General features: G+C 45.5%; 1 protein-coding gene across 4 annotated transcripts in view; it reads left to right on the top strand.

Annotated features, from left to right (window-relative positions):
• The window catches only part of LOC138657409 (zinc finger protein 585A-like), a 186,745-nt gene that overhangs the window by 112,040 nt on the left and 56,881 nt on the right, over positions 1-17,824 (top strand). For 2 of the 4 annotated variants that reach the window (XM_069745180.1, XM_069745178.1), the window contains exon 4: positions 581-4,435. In XM_069745180.1, coding sequence (XP_069601281.1) covers positions 581-2,481 — 1,901 coding nt within the window. In that variant the 3' untranslated portion in view covers positions 2,482-4,435. Of the gene's footprint in view, positions 1-580; positions 4,436-17,824 lie in introns of those variants that run through there. The other 2 variants (XM_069745175.1, XM_069745182.1) reach the window with 2 other exon arrangements.

The following is a 17,824-nucleotide window of genomic DNA, read 5'->3' on the forward strand; positions in this document are numbered from 1 at the left end:
GGCACTACAGTGTACGGGGCACTACAGTGTACTGGCACTTCACCCTACCAGGCACTGCAGTATATCCAGGCACTATAATGGCATATTTGCCTGTTCACTTACCAACATCCATTGCTCTTTTTTTTCTGGAAAACACACACGGAGTCAAATTCATCACTACACCTGTAGATAAATTCCGAAATTGGTGTCATTACCTAAATGGGGTCACTTGAGGGGGAATTCTGCTCTTTTGCCACTTAGGGGCTCTATATATGGAAACTATTCTATGAAAATTATTTCAAGAGTCAAATAGCGCTTCTTCCCCCCTGAGTTTCGCTATGTGGCTAAGCAGTACTGTACAGACACATATGGGGTATTTACACGTTCAGCAGAAATTGTGTAATAATTTATGTGGTCATCTTTTCCCATTTCCTCTTCTGAAAATGTAAAATCTGGGGCTAAAACAACATTATAGTGGTAAAAATTTAGTTTTTTTTTCTTCACCGTTCATTGGTATAACGTTTTGTGAAACACAAAAAATTATAAATCCCTTTTGTGTTGTAGATAAAATTCACATCCAATCTATCTTTCATCCTTATAGGAAATCCTTCTGAGAATAATTGGTTATCACTAAACTGTAAAGAAGATATCGGGAAGCACTCTAATGGAGAAAACCTCATCCTTCATGGACCTCCTGGACTTCACAGAACTTCATTTTCTTATAATCCTCCTAATCATGAGGAACCCCCTCCTGAGCAATCTCGCATTGTTACCACTATTCCAGGTGACAACGTGGATGCAAGATTTCACTGTGACAAGCAACTTACTAAAAGTTCAGATTTTTTAGCACAACAAAAACACAAAGGAAAAAAGAGATACTCCTGTCTAGAATGTGGGAAATGCTTTACAAAGAAATCAGAATTTGTTATACATGAGAGAATTCACACAGGAGAAAAGCCATTTTCATGTTTGGAATGTGGGAAGGCTTTCACACGTAAAAAGGAACTTATTAGACATCAGAAAATTCACACAGGAGAGCAGCCATATTCCTGTTCAGAATGTGGGAAATGCTTTGCCAAGAAATCAGAACTTGTTATACATGAGAGAATTCACACAGGAGAAAAGCCATTTTCATGTTCGGAATGTGGGAAGGCTTTCAGACGTAAAATGGAACTTATTAGACATCAGAGAATTCACACAGGAGAGCAGCCATATTCCTGTTCAGAATGTGGGAAATGCTTTACAAATAAAGGGAGTCTTATTAATCATCAGAGAATTCACACAGGAGTGAAGCCATATTCCTGTTCAGAATGTGGGAAATGCTTTACCAAGAAATCAGAATTTGTTGTACATGAGAGAATTCACACAGGAGAAAAGCCATATTCATGTGGGGAATGTGGGAAGGCCTTCACATATAAGGGGAGTCTTAATAGACATCAGAGAATTCACACAGGACAGAAGCCATATTCCTGTTCAGTATGTGGGAAGTCTTTCACAGATAAAGGGAGTCTTATTAAACATCAGAGAATTCACACAGGAGAGAAGCCATATTCATGTTCAGAATGTGGGAAATGCTTTACAAATAAAGGGAGTCTTATTAATCATCAGAGAATTCACACAGGAGAAAAGACATTTACATGTTTGGAATGTGGGAAGTTCTTAATAGATAAAAGGAGTATTATTCGACATCAGAGAACTCACGCAGGAGAGACACCATATTCATGTTCAGAATGTGGGAAGTGCTTTACACATAAAGAGAGTCTTATTAAACATCGGATAATTCATACAGGAGAGAAGCCATATTCATGTTCAGAGTGTGGGAAATGTTTTAGAGATAATTTTGGACTTGTTAAACATCAAAGAATTCACACAGGAGAAAAGCCGTATTCATGTTCATTCTGTTTGAAATGCTTTATAGATAAAAGGAGTCTTATTAAACATCAGAGAATTCATACAGGAGAAAAGCCGTATTCATGTTCACTCTGTTTGAAATGCTTTACAGAAAAAAGGAATCTTATTACACATCAGAGAATTCACACAGGAGAAAAACCTTTTTCATGTTTGCAATGTGGAAGGTGCTTCACAGAGAAATCAAAACTTGTTAAGCATCAGAAATTCCACGCAGGAGAAAAGCCGTATTCCTGCTCATTCTGTTTGAAATGCTTTACAGAAAAAAGGAATCTTATTACACATCAGAGAATTCACACAGCAGAAAAACCTTTTTCATGTTTGCAATGTGGAAGGTGCTTTACAGAGAAATCACAACTTGTTAAACATCAGAAAATCCACACAGGAGAAAAGCCGCATTCATGTTCACTATGTGGGAAGTCTTTCACGGTTAAAGGGAATCTTATTACACATCAGAGAATTCATACAGGAGAGAAGCCGTATTCATGTTCACGCTGTGAGAAATGCTTCACAAGAAAATCAAGTCTTGTGAGCCACGAGAGAAGTCACACACAGAATGGTGGAAATCTTTCATACATAAATCATATCTTGTAAAACAGGAGAGAAGACATGCAGGAAAGAAATGGTAATTATGTTCTGTGTTTTATACATTTTAATAAACATTGCTCAGCATAAAGGAGTACACCCCCTTTGATCGGTAAGATTTTTATTAATATCTCACTGAACACAAGAACAATTTGCCAACACTGAATTTCATAGACATTTTATTGTAATCAAATCCTGTAAGTTGGGTTAATTTAACTTTCATTACTAAATCTTTAGGTTTACACAAATAAGTTGATAAAAATGAGTACATCAAAAGCTACTTCATCTATCATTTTGTATGTCCTCCATGATTTGTAACGACAGCACCAAGTCTTCTAGGCCTGGAATAAACAAGTTGGTTACATAATGCATCATCTTCTTTCTCTTTTAGTGCTCTTAGCGCCCAGATGCTGGATGGAGAGTGATGACAACTTGTCTCTTCAGAATTCACCATAGGTGTTTGGTGGGGTTCAGATCAGAAAACGCTTGGCCACTGAATCACTTTTACTATGCTCTTTAAAAATGCAACATTGGTCCTAGATGTGTGTTTCGGACCATTGTCTTGATGGAAAAGTGCAGGTCTACCAAGAGCATTAAGTGATTGCAGCATCTTCTCTTTCACTATAGTGCAGAACATCTGTGAATTCATGATACCATCAATGATATGTAGACCCCGATACTAGCAGTGCTCATACAGTCCTACATAAGGTCACACTGCCACCACCATATATCACTGTAGACACCGTGCATTTTTAGTGTATTCCTCACCTTTGTAATGTCTAACAGTTTTGAATCCATGAGTTAAAAAAAAAAAAACATTTATTTTGTTCTCATCACTCCAGAGTCCCAGGAGTCTTTATATTTTTCAGCATGTGTCTGTAACAGATTGTCACCCCCAGCCTGTACACATGGACCATACTTTAATCAGATTTACATTGGCATTCTTTGTCCTGTACCTGGTGGGGTCATGTTTATCTTTGTTCTCTGTATGGGGCATCTCCAATACACATGCTTGCAGACAGGCTGAGACCGGGCTTCTGGAACATTCTTAATCCTTGGAGCTATGTTTAATGGGGTGGGTGTTTGTATCTTTGCAGAACAAGGGGGCTGATCCCAAGAGAGGTAGGACAATAAGCCTCATGTTGAGTTAGGCTACGTTCACACTAGCGTGCGCCGCTGCGTCAGCGACGCGACGCACAACGCACCGAAAAACGCGTTTTTCGACGCGTGCATCGTTTTTTGACGAAAATCGGACGCAAGAAAAATGCAACTTGTTGCGTTTTCTTGGTCCGACGCTAGCGTGAAAAAAGACGCACGTGTCGGAAAACGCAACAAGCAAAAACGCATTCGTCCCCCATGTTAAACATAGGGGCGCATGACGCGTGCGTCGCCGCTGCGTCGCCCGACGCTAGCGCGACGCACACTAGCCGAACGCTAGTGTGAACGTAGCCTTAATTGATTGTGTCTCTTGGGGGGAAGAGCAAGTATCTGCTGCTGTGGCCAGGTCTTGTGCCATCTATGGAGATTGGAGATCATTTGCCACATGGGATTGTGTTGTGTCACCACCCTGCTGGATTTGAGAACTGAATGTAAAGAGTCTTTGTGAGATATGGAAAATGATATCTAGTTGATAACATTTTGATATCTGATGGAATTCCCTGTCAGACACAGTGGCCTAGGGTGCTTGCTCCCAAGCTCAGCCTCCACCCTTGGCATTCCCCCAGGCCAAAATGGAAGTCAAATACATCTTAAACAATGGGACCTCATTATCCAGGGATGCCACTTTCTTGGACAGAGCAGCCCAATGTTTTATGGTCATCCACGGTTCTGGCCAGAAAACTATGCCTTCAGATATGGGAGGAGAGAGGTTAGTGGTTGGTGCAGCGTGTGGGAGCGAGCAGCCTAGGGAATAATAGGCAGCTCCTTATTTTGGACTGAGTTTTTCTACTGACAGCATGTCCGTTACCTGACGCGGCCAGGGAATACAAGAAAGTGTATTACCAGGCAATAGCTCTCGTGTAGTCCACCTGGGATTTAACAGATAATTAGAGATTTGAATAACACCATTCTAATGGAGAAAAAGATATATATTAAGAGAGGTGCTTTTAAGAAATTGGAATAACAATGGGGAAAATGGATCAAATGTACCCGGGCTGTTTCAGATGCTCTGGCTGGAGATGTGATATTTAATACATTTATGTTACAGTATGATATAGAATGGGCATAGGAATTTTGTAGAAAAAACACATAGGAAAAGAAGACACACCAGACAAGGGAAAGGGGGGGTGTTTTGGATGAAGAGTGTAATTGGGGGGGGGGGGGGAAGGTTTTGAAAATTGGTTTACAATAAAACTTTAAAGTTATACTATGATACAATATAGGTATAATTACAATGATGTCTTGAAAATGGATTTACAGTGACATGTAAAACAAGAATGTAATTTATTTCTGGAAAATTGTGATTGTCATAATAAAAATGTTTTTGATAAAAAAAAAAAAAAGATTTGGAGCTGTAATCCATCAGTGCCTCTCTGTGGTCATATGCTGCATAACACGGTATTGCAATCCATCTGTACCCTATCCCTGTACTACACTCCTGAATGTATACTTGTATATTGTTCGTGTGTGTGTTTGTGTGTGTATATATATATCTGTATCTTTCTAGTGCGCCTTTTGGCGATTAAATATAAAATTAATCTTGGGCTGCTCTATTATCTCGATTCACGAATCCCCACGTCCGCACGCTCAGTTGGTTATCGTACGCTACCCCTGGTTTGGTTTCTGACCCGTTATAAGCCTGTTATCGGATGGGGCTTATAGCGAACGAGGAACTGGTGACAGCATACCGTACGGTGTAAGTGAGGAACTCTGACAGTGACAGCTGGGAGGTTTACATATGTATCCCCAGCCTGGACTGGTGATATATATTCCCTCTCACTGGGAGATGCTCAAAAACATGTATCTATAAGGAAGCCTCTCTGGCAACTATTTGCCCTCAGTGAACTTCCCTGACTGACCTGGGGTAAGTGGTGGCGCCAGAGAGCAGATCCCTGCTGGGTCATTCTTCCCAGAAGTGAAAGAAATCGACACACCCCTTCCCCTGTGCGATCCGTTACACTCTTGATGGATATTCCTTGGCGTTGGATTACTGGGTGGCGCCTTTGGATTTGTCCTTTTTTGTGTGACCACCTTGCATGCAGATTCTAAGGAACATATCTACATTTGATGTTATATTCGCCCATTCTCAATGAAAGTTGTTGGATTGTTCATTGGCCTGCTGTCCTTGCCTGCTTGTCACACACTCCGTCACAAACTGGTGGAATCGGAGCAGAAGGAATGGAGAACGGTGGCCTGGCAGTGAATGGTGACAGAGCCTAAAGATACAGGAAATGGACTGTGGGGAACCTGTTAGAATCTGTTTTGACCATCCGCCAGCTTGTGGTTTTCTGGCTGCTGGTCTTTTTCCCCTGGTGCTGGGTTGTCACGATCAGGGGATTGTATCACCCTTTATTACCCAGCACCTGCCTCCCATTCCTTGCTGGACAAGTGTTAATCCGCTAGAGTTCTGGCTAGGTGCTTAGACAGCTTTCTGTGTTTGATATTTTGCAGTTCTGGGATCTCTGGTTCTGCTGTCTTTTGACCTGTTTTTTGTACCCAGTCCTTAGATCTTTTAGGGACCTCCTTCCCCTTATCTATAGGTTTTCGCTGAGTTTAGACCAGGATCGTCGGTGGGTCTATTCGCAAGGAATGGGTTGCCCACTCCATCATAGGGTTTCAGCCTTGTCTTAGTGCAGGGTCAGCTTTCCCCCTTTTCTCCTAGTTCTGTGCTGCAGTTTTGTAACAGTTTGTCCAGCCACACATATAAAAAAAAAAAGCGTCCAGGAACTTGCTCAACGCTTGCAAGGGTTAACTTTGGAAGTAAGCAACCTTCAACAGCACGTAATTACTCTGGAGCACTCCCTGAAGAACCTAAGATAAGATTACCTGAGTTTTTTTCTGGTAAACGGCAGGAATTTTTTACTTTTAAAAATGCATGTTTACTATATTTTCGGCTTAGACCCAGGTCCTCAGGGAGTGAATTAAAGCGTGTGGGGATTATTATGTCTTTATTGCAAAGTGAACCACAAATCTGGGCGTTTTCATTACATCCTGAAGATCCTTGTTTGACATCAGTAAAAGCATTTTTTTCTGCTATGGGGTTGTTATATGAGGATCCTGATCGGATCACATCAGCTGAGGCAGAGCTCAGACAGCTTAAACAGGGCTCTGTGGATGCTGAGAGGTATTGAACCCTGTTCAGATGATGGTCCGCAGAGTTCAGGTGGAATGACCCAGCGCTGAAGAGTCAGTTTTTAGCAGGTTTGAGTGAAAGAGTTAAAGATTTGATCATTGCATATCCTGCACCTGATACTTTGGAAACTGCTATGCAGTTAGCTATCCTTGTGGATAGAAGATTAAGAGACAGGCGGAGTGAAGAGAAGACTCTTGTAATGCTGCACCTAGTCTCTCAGGAGTTCCCCGTCAACAGCGGGGAACCGATGCAACTTGGAGTGATGTCGTCTCGTTCCCAGGAGAGGGAGAAGAGGTTCGCTGAAGGGCTATGCTTGTATTGTGGTAAGGCTGACCATTTTATTAAGCAATGTGAGGTTCGCATAAGGAACGGAAAAAAAAAGTCAGTAGGAGTAACACTCCAGTTCGTATTGCGTTTCTACTGTCAGCAGTAGGGTTGAGCGAAACGCATCGTTCATTTTCAAAAGTCGCCGACTTTTGGCAAAGTCGGGTTTCATGAAACCCGACCCGATCCCTGTGTGGGGTCGGCCATGTGGTACGCGACTTTCACGCCAAAGTCGCGTTTCGTATGACGCGCTTGGCGCCATTTTTTCAGCCAATGAAGGAGCGTGGGCAGAGTGATGACATATGTCTTAGGGGCGTGGACGCTTATCGTCATCTTGTCGCTTGTGCGCTGTGGCGATTTGAAATTTCAGTTCAGGGACGGAGGGGAGAGAGAGAGAGAGAGAAGAAAAAAAAAATCCCATTGACTTTGCATTGGGTTTCGTGTTTCGGTCGATCCCCGACTTTACGCCATAATCGGGCAATTTCGCGAAACCTGACTCGACCCTAAAAAAGTAAAAGTCGCTCAACCCTAGTCAGCAGGAGTTTTTTTTTTTTTTCCTAGTAATACCAGATTTGGTCATTCCATCGATTTTCAGGTAATGGTGGATTGCTGTTCTGCACTTAATTTGATTGATCAACAATTCCTAGATAAATATAAGTTTGATTCTGAACCATTATCATCTCCTATTCCTGTTGTGGCTATTGATAACACTCCTCTGGAACATGGGTGTATTTCTTGAAAGGTTACCGGGTTCCCACTTATTGTGAATATGGAACATCAGGAGTGTATACACTTGTTTGTTCTTGCTAAATTACCTTGCCCAGTCGTCCTGGGTTTTCCCTGGTTAAAAATGCACAATCCTTTGCTGGACTGGTCATCTAGTACTATAAGGCCCTGGGGTCAGGGGTGTTATGGTAATTGTTGTAATGTTCACATTGCTGCTGTTGTGAAGAAGGAGCTACCTGAAGCCATTTAGGATTTCTGGAGGGTATTTTCGGAGGTCGAGTCGCTAGCTCTATCACTCCATAGAGATTACAACTGTGCTATTGAGTTCGTTCCAGGTGCCACACTTCCTAAGATTCGTTTATTTAATCTGACGATTCCCGAGAGGGAGGCCTTAACGGAATACCTACAGACTAGTTTAGCTGCAGGTCATATAAGACAATCTAAATCCCCTGTGGCTGTAGGATTCTTTTTAGTCAAAAAGAAGGATGGGGGCCTTAGGCCATGTCTGTATTTTCGGGAGATTAAGAAGATCACTGTGCGCAATCCTTAAGGTACCGTCACACTTAGCGACGCTGCAGCGATGCCGACAACGATCCGGATCGCTGCAGCGTCGCTGTTTGGTCGCTGGAGAGCTGTCACACAGACAGCTCTCCAGCGACCAACGATCCCGAGGTCCACGGTAACCAGGGTAAACATCGGGTAACTAAGCGCAGGGCCGCGCTTAGTAACCCGATGTTTACCCTGGTTACCAGCGTAAAAAAACAAACAGTACATACTTACATTCAGCTGTCTGTCCCTTGCCGTCTGGTTCCTGCACTGACTGCTGGCCGTAAAGTGAAAGTGAAAGCACAGCACAGCGGTGAGTCACACAGCGGTGACTCACCGCTGTGGCTGTGCTCTACTTTCACTTTACGGCCAGCAGTCAGTGCAGGAACCAGACGGCAAGGGACAGACAGCTGAATGTAAGTATGTACTGTTTGTTTTTTTACGCTGGTAACCAGGGTAAACATCGGGTTACTAAGCGCGGCCCTGCACTTAGTTACCCGATGTTTACCCTGGTTACCAGTGAAGACATCGCTGAATCGGTGTCACACACGCCGATTCAGCGATGTCTACGGGGAGTCCAGCGACGAAATAAAGTTCTGGACTTTCTTCCCCGACCAGCGATCTCCCAGCAGGGGCCTGATCGCTGCTGCCTGTCACACTGGACGATATCGCTAGCGAGGACGCTGCAACGTCACGGATCGCTAGCGATATCGTCTAGTGTGACAGTACCTTTACCCGTTGCCGCTGATTCCGGATTTGTTTAACCAACTAATCGGAGCAAAGTGGTTCTCTAAGATTGACCTTCGTGGGGCATATAATTTGCTGCTGGTGAAGGAGGGTGATGAATGGAAGACAGCCTTTAATACCCCGGAAGGACATTTTGAGTGTCTGGTGATGCCTTTTGGCCTTTCTAATGCGCCTGCGTGTTTTCAAAATTTCATTAATGACATTATGAGGCCGTTGATCGGTAGGAGTGTTATTGTTTATTTGGATGATATTTTGATCTATTCAGCTGATCTGGAGTCGCATTGGCAAAGAGTCCGCGAAGTTCTACAGATTTTGAGTGAAAACTCACTCTTTGCTAAATTGGAGAAGTGTGAGTTTACGGGACAGAAAAGGAGTTTTTTGGGGTACCTTGTCTCCAGTGATGGGTTTGAGATGGCCCAGGGGGAAGGTTCAGGCAGTGCTGGAGTAGCCTAGGCCTGAATGTTTGAAGTCGGTTCAGAGATTTCTGGGGTTTGCCAATTATTACAGAAAATTCATAAAGAATTTTTCTGTGATCGCTAAACCTATAACTGATCTCACCAAGAAGGGTTCTAATACTGTCCAATGGTCCTCTGAGGCTGTTAAGGCTTTTGAGCATCTCGAGAAGAGGTTTAGCTCTGCTCCTGTTTTGATTCAGACTGATGAGACCAAGCCATTTCTGGTAGAGGTTGATGCCTCTTCAATAGGGGTAGGGGCAGTTCTGTCCCAGGAGGGAGTGGATAGGGTGCACCCCTGTGCTTTCTTTTCTAAAAAAATTTCTGAGACTGAGCTCAACTATGATTTTGGGAACAGAGAGTTGCTGGCTATTAAACTCGCGTTTGAGCATTGGTGACATTTTTTTGGAGGGGGCTAGACATCCGATACAGGTTTTTACTGATCATAAGAATCTATCTGAATAAGAATATATCTGGATGCTGCTAAACGTTTGAATGCCCGTCAAGGTAGGTGGGCTCTGTTTTTTGCCCTGTTTCATTTCTCCATCACATATATCCCTGGGACAAAGAATGTTAAAGCGGATGCTTTGTCTCGTAGTTGCTGTGCCCTTTTTGAGGTTGCTAGTTTGCCATGGTCACATCTTGCTATGGATTTTATCACCGATCTGCCGGTCTATGAGGGTTTTTCTGTCATCTGGGTTGTTGTGGACTGGTTTAGTAATATGTGTCATCTGGTCCCGTTCAATAAATTACCCTGCGCCAAGACTCTAGCTAAGGCATTTGTGAAAGAGATTGTCAGGCTCCATGGGGTTCCCACGGACATTGTCTCCGATGGAGGACCACAGTTTGTGGTTCGCTTTTGGCATGCTTTTTGTGACAGATTAAAAGTTGATTTGTCATTTTCGTCAGGTTATCATGCGGAGTCCAATGGACAGACCAAAAGGAAGAACCAGGACGTCGAGCAGTTTTTGAGATGTTTTGTAGCAGACAATCTGGAGATGTGGTTGAAATATCTACCACTAGCTGAGTTTGCTCTTAATAATCATACGTCTTCCTCGGCTGGGTGTTCTCCTTTTTATTGCTGTACAGGGAGGCATCCATCTTTCGGTCCATTTTCAAAGATTGGGGCAGCGGTGCCTGAGGAGGAGAGTTTTTCTGGAAATTTGGACAGGGTTTGGACCAGTGTACGCCATAATCTGAAAGAATCTAATAGGAGGTCAAAGAAATATTTTGACAAGAAAAGAAGTGAGGCGTTGTTTGCAGTTGGAGACATGGACATGGTCCAGTTGTCCTCCAGGAATCTGCATTTGAAGATCCCTTCTAAAAAACTGGGGCCTTCGTTTGTAGGACCCTTCAAAGTGGTTCAGGTGGTCAACTTGGCAGTGGTGAGATTAGACATCCCCTCGTCCTGGAGAATTAATTCAATTTTTCTTGTATCTTTACTAAAGAAAGTTGACACACCAGATAAGGAGCCTAATGCCGACTGTTCCTCCAGTTGATGAGGATGGCGAGTTTGAGATTTCATGCATTTTAGATTCCAGGTGGCACAGAGGAAGTTTGCAGCATCTCATGTCCTGGAAGGGTTTCGGTCCCGAGGATAATTCCTGGGTGAAAGCTGAGGACGTCTCGGCCTCAAGGCTGATTAAGACTTTTCACAGGAGATTTCAGAATAAGGCTAGGCCAAGAGGATCCGGAGGATCCTCGTAAAAGGGGAGGTACTGTTAGAATCTGTTTTGTTTTGACCATCCGCCATCTTGTGGTTTTCTGGCTGCTTGTCTTTTCGCCCTGGTGCTGGGTTGTCTTGGTCAGGTGATTGTATCACCCTTTATTACCCAGCACCTACCTCCCATTCCTTGCTGGACAACAATGTTAATCCACTAGAGTTCTGGCTAGGTGCTTAGACAGCTTTCTGTGTTTGATATTTTGCAGTTCTGGGATGTCTGGTTCTGCTATCTCTTGTTTCTGTTTTCAGTTTGTTCCTGCAGCCTTCTCTGTGTTTCCTATTACGAGGTGACCTGTTTTTTGTACCCAGTCCTTAGATCTTTTAGGGACCTCCTTCCCCTTATCTATAGGTCTTTGCTGAGTTTAGACCAGGATCGTCGGTGGGTCTATTCGCAAGGAATGGGTCGCCCACTCCATCGTAGGGTTTCAGCCTAGTCGTAGTGCAGCTTTCCCGCTTCTCTCCTAGTTCTGTGCTGCAGTTTCGTAACAGAACCTACATACAAAGGCCCATGATTTAGGGGTCAGTTACAAAGGACTATCCAAAGATCGACTGAGGTTTTGGAAGAAGCTATCCTTCAAGATGGCACTAGAGAGGGATTCCCAGAGCAATTGGAGGAAAGACGGGACCTGGTGGTAAACACCCGAAAAAGTCAGAGGGTTGTGTGCTATGAGGAGGAGATGGCATTGCTTGGAGATGAAGCCATCATAGAAGACAAATGGGAGGCCAGTCGGAGAGCCCATGAAAGGCAGCTCGCTGTGGAAGCAGCTAGAAGCCCCAGGCAGACATTAATTACAATACAGTATATCCCTGTTTCACAGTCCATTGTACGGCCTGTGGTGATATCAATTCTTCTGGCATGACCAGAATCCGCGCTACTTCAATTCTGGGAGAGAGCATTATATTAGCTTCTCCCAAATTGACACATCATACTGGGACTGTCCTGTCGTGTGCAATGGCTGATGTTCGCATCACAAGGAGCCCTGGAGGTAGTTTTTTCATTGCAGCCGGCTAGATCTGTATCTCAACTCCTTCCAGAGGGGCACAAGCCTGAATGGGCAGAGAAAGCATGGTCTGTCTTGGTGGCAAAACAAGATTGGCAGAGCCTGGAATGATCACTTTTCCCAGCGTCTTTCTGTCACTGGAGGTCTCCTGAGATTGAGCCACATGGATTAACTGTTGGAAGACTCTCCTTTGGGGAGTGTGCGGGCTCCACTGCTTCAGGACCACATCTGGGAACTCCTTGATGAAAAGACTTCCGAATTCCTTCAGCACGTTCATCCCCAGGGTGACAGCATGTCCGTTACCTGCTTCTCCAATGGTCAACACCACTCTCTTCTGACCCAGTTCCTTGCCGTAGATGGTTTTTTGCATCCAGACCACCCCTGCGACCGGGATGGGCAAATGGTTGGCAGCTGCTAATTTTACCACTGGGTCTCATTCAGGCTGCATTGCCTCAGGTAAATGTCGCCGAAAGTAGGTTTCAGGCAAAGTGCGAGCCAGTATCTACCAAACAATGTACAGCCTCACCATCCATTTTGGCCCAGACAACAGGGCACATAGAAAATAGATTTGTGGGAATTCTGGTACTCCTTCTGGACTGTTCAGGTTCTAGGCAGTGTCCCCCAGGCTCAGAGCCCTCTAGTTTAATGGTGTTGTTGAAGGGGCCTGCACCTTCGTGTGCCCCGAGACATATGTCCAGTTTCCCCACAGTTCTAACAGGTGAGGGGTCCTTCTCGGCCGAACATCCTTGTTTCACGACGAGGTTCAGGGCTATCTCTGCCCCCAGGCAGATTCGAGGTACCTACTAGTGATGAGCGAGTGTACTCGTTGCTCGGGTTTTTCCGAGCACGCTCTGGTGGTCTCCGAGTATTTATGACTGCTCGGAGATTTAATTTTCATCGTGGCAGCTGAATGATTTACAGCTACTAGCCAGCTTGATTAAATGTGGGGATTCCCTAGCAACCAGGCAACTCCCACACTTACTCAGCCTGGCTAGTAGCCATAAATCATCCAGCTGTGGCAAGGAAAGCTAAATCTCCGAGCAGTCATAAATACTCGGAGACCACCCGAGCAACGAGTACACGTGCTCATCACTAGTACCTACTGGTTTCTTTTTTGCATCAGCCAACTCTTCTCGTATATCTTGGATTTCCTTCCTCAATTCTTCCACCCACCGTGGTTTGGTAGCCATTGTCACAGATGGCTCTGGACACTCCCGGCCGGGACTCTCACCCCCTGCTCTTGCTCGTGTGTGCCCACTTCACTCCCTATTTCAGAAATGGTCATGCGCAGATTTACCCATAAATGCTCCTGCAAAGCCTGTTTCATCAGCACGTCTTGCAATCCTGTCACCAACTGATCCCACAGCACTACGTCAGTAGACCCCATGCCGTCTTTTCTAGCAGTATGAATCTCCTGAAGCGCATTCATGTACTGCGTCACCATCTCCCCCTCCCTTTGGTCTCGGCGAGATAAATGCATCCGTAACTCTCCTATGTCCGTGGAGTCCCCATGGTCTTCCTCCACTATTTGTAGCACCTTGTTAAAGGTGTCTCGTTCTCTGGGAGGTCGTAACATGACTGAATCTCTGGCTTCTCCATCTAGAGCTATCATGGCCACCTCCGCTTCTAACTGTTATGGAATGCATTCTCATCATCCCCCTGATGCGCTCGGTCCAGCTCCATAGCATAGTATTCCCAGTAAATTTAGGGTTGCTCAACATCGTCCCCAGGAGATACTGGCCCTAGGTGTTAGGTATCAATTTCCCGCCGCTGTATGGGGAATCTCGAACCATGTCCTCTGTGGTCTCTCATTCCTCCTCAGCCACAGAGGAGCCTGCTCAGCAGAGAAGTTGGTCCCAGCGTCTTGCTCAAGCTGATGCTGTACATCTGGTTACTGCTGCTGTCCCAGGTCCAATTATTGTAACCAGCATTAGGCAGCAGCGAGCAGATGCTCCTTGGATTAAGTACTGCTTTTTGCCTACTGCGCATGCCCATGGGACGACCTCATTGGAGGTCAGAGGTCACATACTCAGGTACTCTAGCAGCTCTGATTGGACCACTGGCAAGGTCCCAGAAGGCTGCAACTATAAAAGGTTTGAATGGCCGCTTGGCCATGCGCTAGTATAAACAGAAATCGTGTGTGTGTGTGGATGCGTGTATGTTATCTGGTGAAAGCTCCTAATGATCCCCTTCCCTAGCGTTGTATGTGGTTGGGTGTTTGGAACTGACTAGCGCCAGTTAGTGCCATCCAGCACGGGACACGATCCTACACCGTCAATCTAGCAGCGCTCACCAGTGCTGCGCCATGCGCAACTAATGTGCTTTCAGGTCCCTAGTTTATTGCGGTTAGTGGCATCAGCGAGAGCAGTGCTGCAGTCACTCAGTGCAGTGCACTAAATCTATCATTATTTAGTTTGTCCTGGCACCGCAGGTGCAGCGCCGAGTGCTAGTGAGTCTAGACGCAGTGTTTCCCAAACTCCAGTCCTCACGGACCCCAAAACATCAGGTTTTCAGGATTTCGAGTATTGCACAGGTGAAAGAACCTGTGGCATTTTCTGATGGTTTGATAATAATTCTCCCACCAGTGCAATACTAAGGAAATCCAGAAAACATGATGTGTTGGGGTCTGTGAGGACTGGAGTTTGGGAAACACTGGTCTAGAGGGACTCTAACCTCGTGTCCTTGGGGCAGAGTCTTGTGACCGACCACTAGCGTTCATTCTGTGGTATTGCAGCTCTGTGACGCAACAGGGTCCGTCTCTATACATACCGGGTGACGTTAACCCATGTGTGTTCTTATTATACTGTCTGCCACTACAGATCAGCAGGTAATATCTCTGCACGGTGGACCCCGGGCTGGTAATGCACCTTATAGCTTCCTTTATATTATTTGGTGCGTTCCACCAACCCTAACACTAGGGCTCGCCCTTACTGTTTGGTCTGCCACGTCCGTGCTGTTCGACTGCATCCTGCCAACTACGTCAAGTGTGAGATAGCAGGGACATAGGATGCAGTAACGGTCGGAGGCAGAACAAGAGTTAACGGATTTATTACACGGGATACTCCACGCATGGAGATATTGGGTTAAGCAAGGGGGTATTGAAAATGAGGTAAAGGAAAGAACAACTTTTCATGGAACAAATAATCTCATCAGTCTGTTGGCCTCTTGGCTGCTAGGCCTTGAAATCCCACGGTGGCGCCCCCGCAAGGGGCGCGTGAAGTCTCTGGTGTGGTCCTGAAGAAGTGAAGGATCTGGTTCCCGACGGAAGCAACGTATCTGGGTTGTCCTAAGCGAGGTCATATGTCCACTGTTTGTTCTGCTTGATGCAGCACAGTCTGTGGCACCTGCTGTGAATTCTGTTGTCGGGCTCCCTCCTGTGGTCATGAATGGTACTTCGGCTGGTTCTGTCCATGGACTTCCTCTGGTGGGTGTTTCTGAGTTTCCTTCTACAGGTGACGAGGTTAATTCGTTAGCGGGCTGCTCTATTTAACTCCACTTAGATCTTTGCTCCCTGCCACCTGTCAATGTTCCAGTATTGGTCTGGTTCACTCCTGGATCGTTCTTGTGACCTGTCTTCCCAGCAGAAGCTAAGTTCCAGCTTGTATTTCTTTGGTTTGCTATTTTTCTGTCCAGCTTGCTATTTTTATTGTTGTCTTGCTTGCTGGAAGCTCTGGGACGCAGAGGGAGCGCCTCCGCACCGTGAGTCGGTGCGGAGGGTCTTTTTTGCGCCCTCTGCGTGGTCCTTTTGTAGGTTTTTGTGCTGACCGCAAAGTAACCTTTCCTATCCTCGGTCTGTTCAGTAAGTCGGGCCTCACTTTGCTAAATCTATTTCATCTCTGTGTTTGTATTTTCATCTTTACTCACAGTCATTATATGTGGGGGGGCTGCCTTTTCCTTTGGGGAATTTCTCTGAGGCAAGGTAGGCTTTATTTTTCTATCTTCAGGGCTAGCTAGTTCCTTAGGCTGTGCCGAGTTGCATAGGGAGCGTTAGGCGCAATCCACGGCTATTTCTAGTGTGTTTGATAGGATTAGGGATTGCGGTCAGCAGAGTTCCCACGTCCCAGAGCTCGTCCTTTATTATCAGTAACTATCAGGTCATTCCGTGTGCTCTTAACCACCAGGTCCATTATTGTCCTGACCACCAGGTCATAACAGGTACCGCCGGAGTGTGACTCAGTTAAGTGATGAAAGCAGGGGAGAAACTGCCCGGCTCTGTATGAATCACCAGGTCAGTCTTAAGGTACCGTCACACTCAGCCACTTTGCAACGAGAACGACAACAATGTGTGACTGCAGCGTCCTGGATAGCGATCTCGTTGTGTTTGACACGCAGCAGCGATCTGGATCCCGCTGTTATATCGCTGGTCGGAGCTAGAAGTCCAAAACTTTATTTGGTCGCCAGATCGGCGTGTATCGTCATGTTTGACATCAAAAGCAATGACGCCAGCAACGTTTTTACATGGAGCTAACAACCAGCGAGAACGATAAGTGAGTCACCATTACGTCACTGGATCGCTCCTGCATCGTTCTGGAGTTGCTGTGCTTGACGTCTCTACAGCGACCTAAACAGCGACGCTCCAGCGATCTAGTTTAGGTTGGATCGTTGTCTATATCGCTGCAGCGTCGCTTAGTGTAATGGTACCTTTAGGCTGCATGCTTGCGGCAATCAACGGTATGGTACGGGTCAGCTTCTCAGTTACAGGAGAAAGCAGGCACGCAGCAACTTGCTGCTCACAGTCAGTGTGCGCATAGGCCGGGGGACTACCGCACGAGCCTGCGCTATCAATTAGCACACCGGAGAGAGCTCCAACCTTCCCCTGCTGCACACTCTGCCTTCCCGCCAAGTCTCCCTCTTTCCTGCTCACTGCCCCTTTTATCCCCGACACGCCTCCTGCTGTCAAGTGCAAAGGTCCGTTCGGGTCAGAAAGCTTTCCCCCGGGAACAATGGTGACTGACAGTCCCAACAGTTCTGGAACCAGTGCAAGAGAGGTACCTCCGGCCCGGTCCATCTTCCTACACATGATCCGGCCAATCTTCCCAATGTAGCCTTAAAGTTTCATAGGAGTCGAGAGATTGTTCTGCTCTCTTTTTGAAGTAAACCTAGGAATCTGGTGAAGGAAAAATTTCACAGTTTAGATGTTAGACGAACACTGTTAGAGTACATATCTATGGCTGGTCAGTGGAGGAAAGACCAGTGCCTGTTTATGGTCTTTCAGAGTAGCAGGAAGAGATATAGACTATTCAGAAGTACCATTGCAAGGTGGATCAGGCAGGCCATTAGTTTATCCTATTCTGCTAGTGGTGCTCTGGTTCCTGAAGGGTTCAAGGCTCACTCCACAGACCTACGTATAGCGACCTCTTGGGCAGAGAAAGCAGAGGTATCAATGGATCAGATTTGTAACGTCACTATCTTTTCCTCACCATCTACTTTCTGTCCCATAATCTATGTGGGGCTCAAAACAAGAGAATTGAGGGTTAGAATACGTGAGCATGTAACGGACATAGGTGCGGCCAGGACAGTGGCTGACATTACGGATTTAAAA

Source organism: Ranitomeya imitator, chromosome 1 (genome assembly GCF_032444005.1).
Source record: "Ranitomeya imitator isolate aRanImi1 chromosome 1, aRanImi1.pri, whole genome shotgun sequence".
Lineage (NCBI taxonomy): Eukaryota > Metazoa > Chordata > Amphibia > Anura > Dendrobatidae > Ranitomeya > Ranitomeya imitator.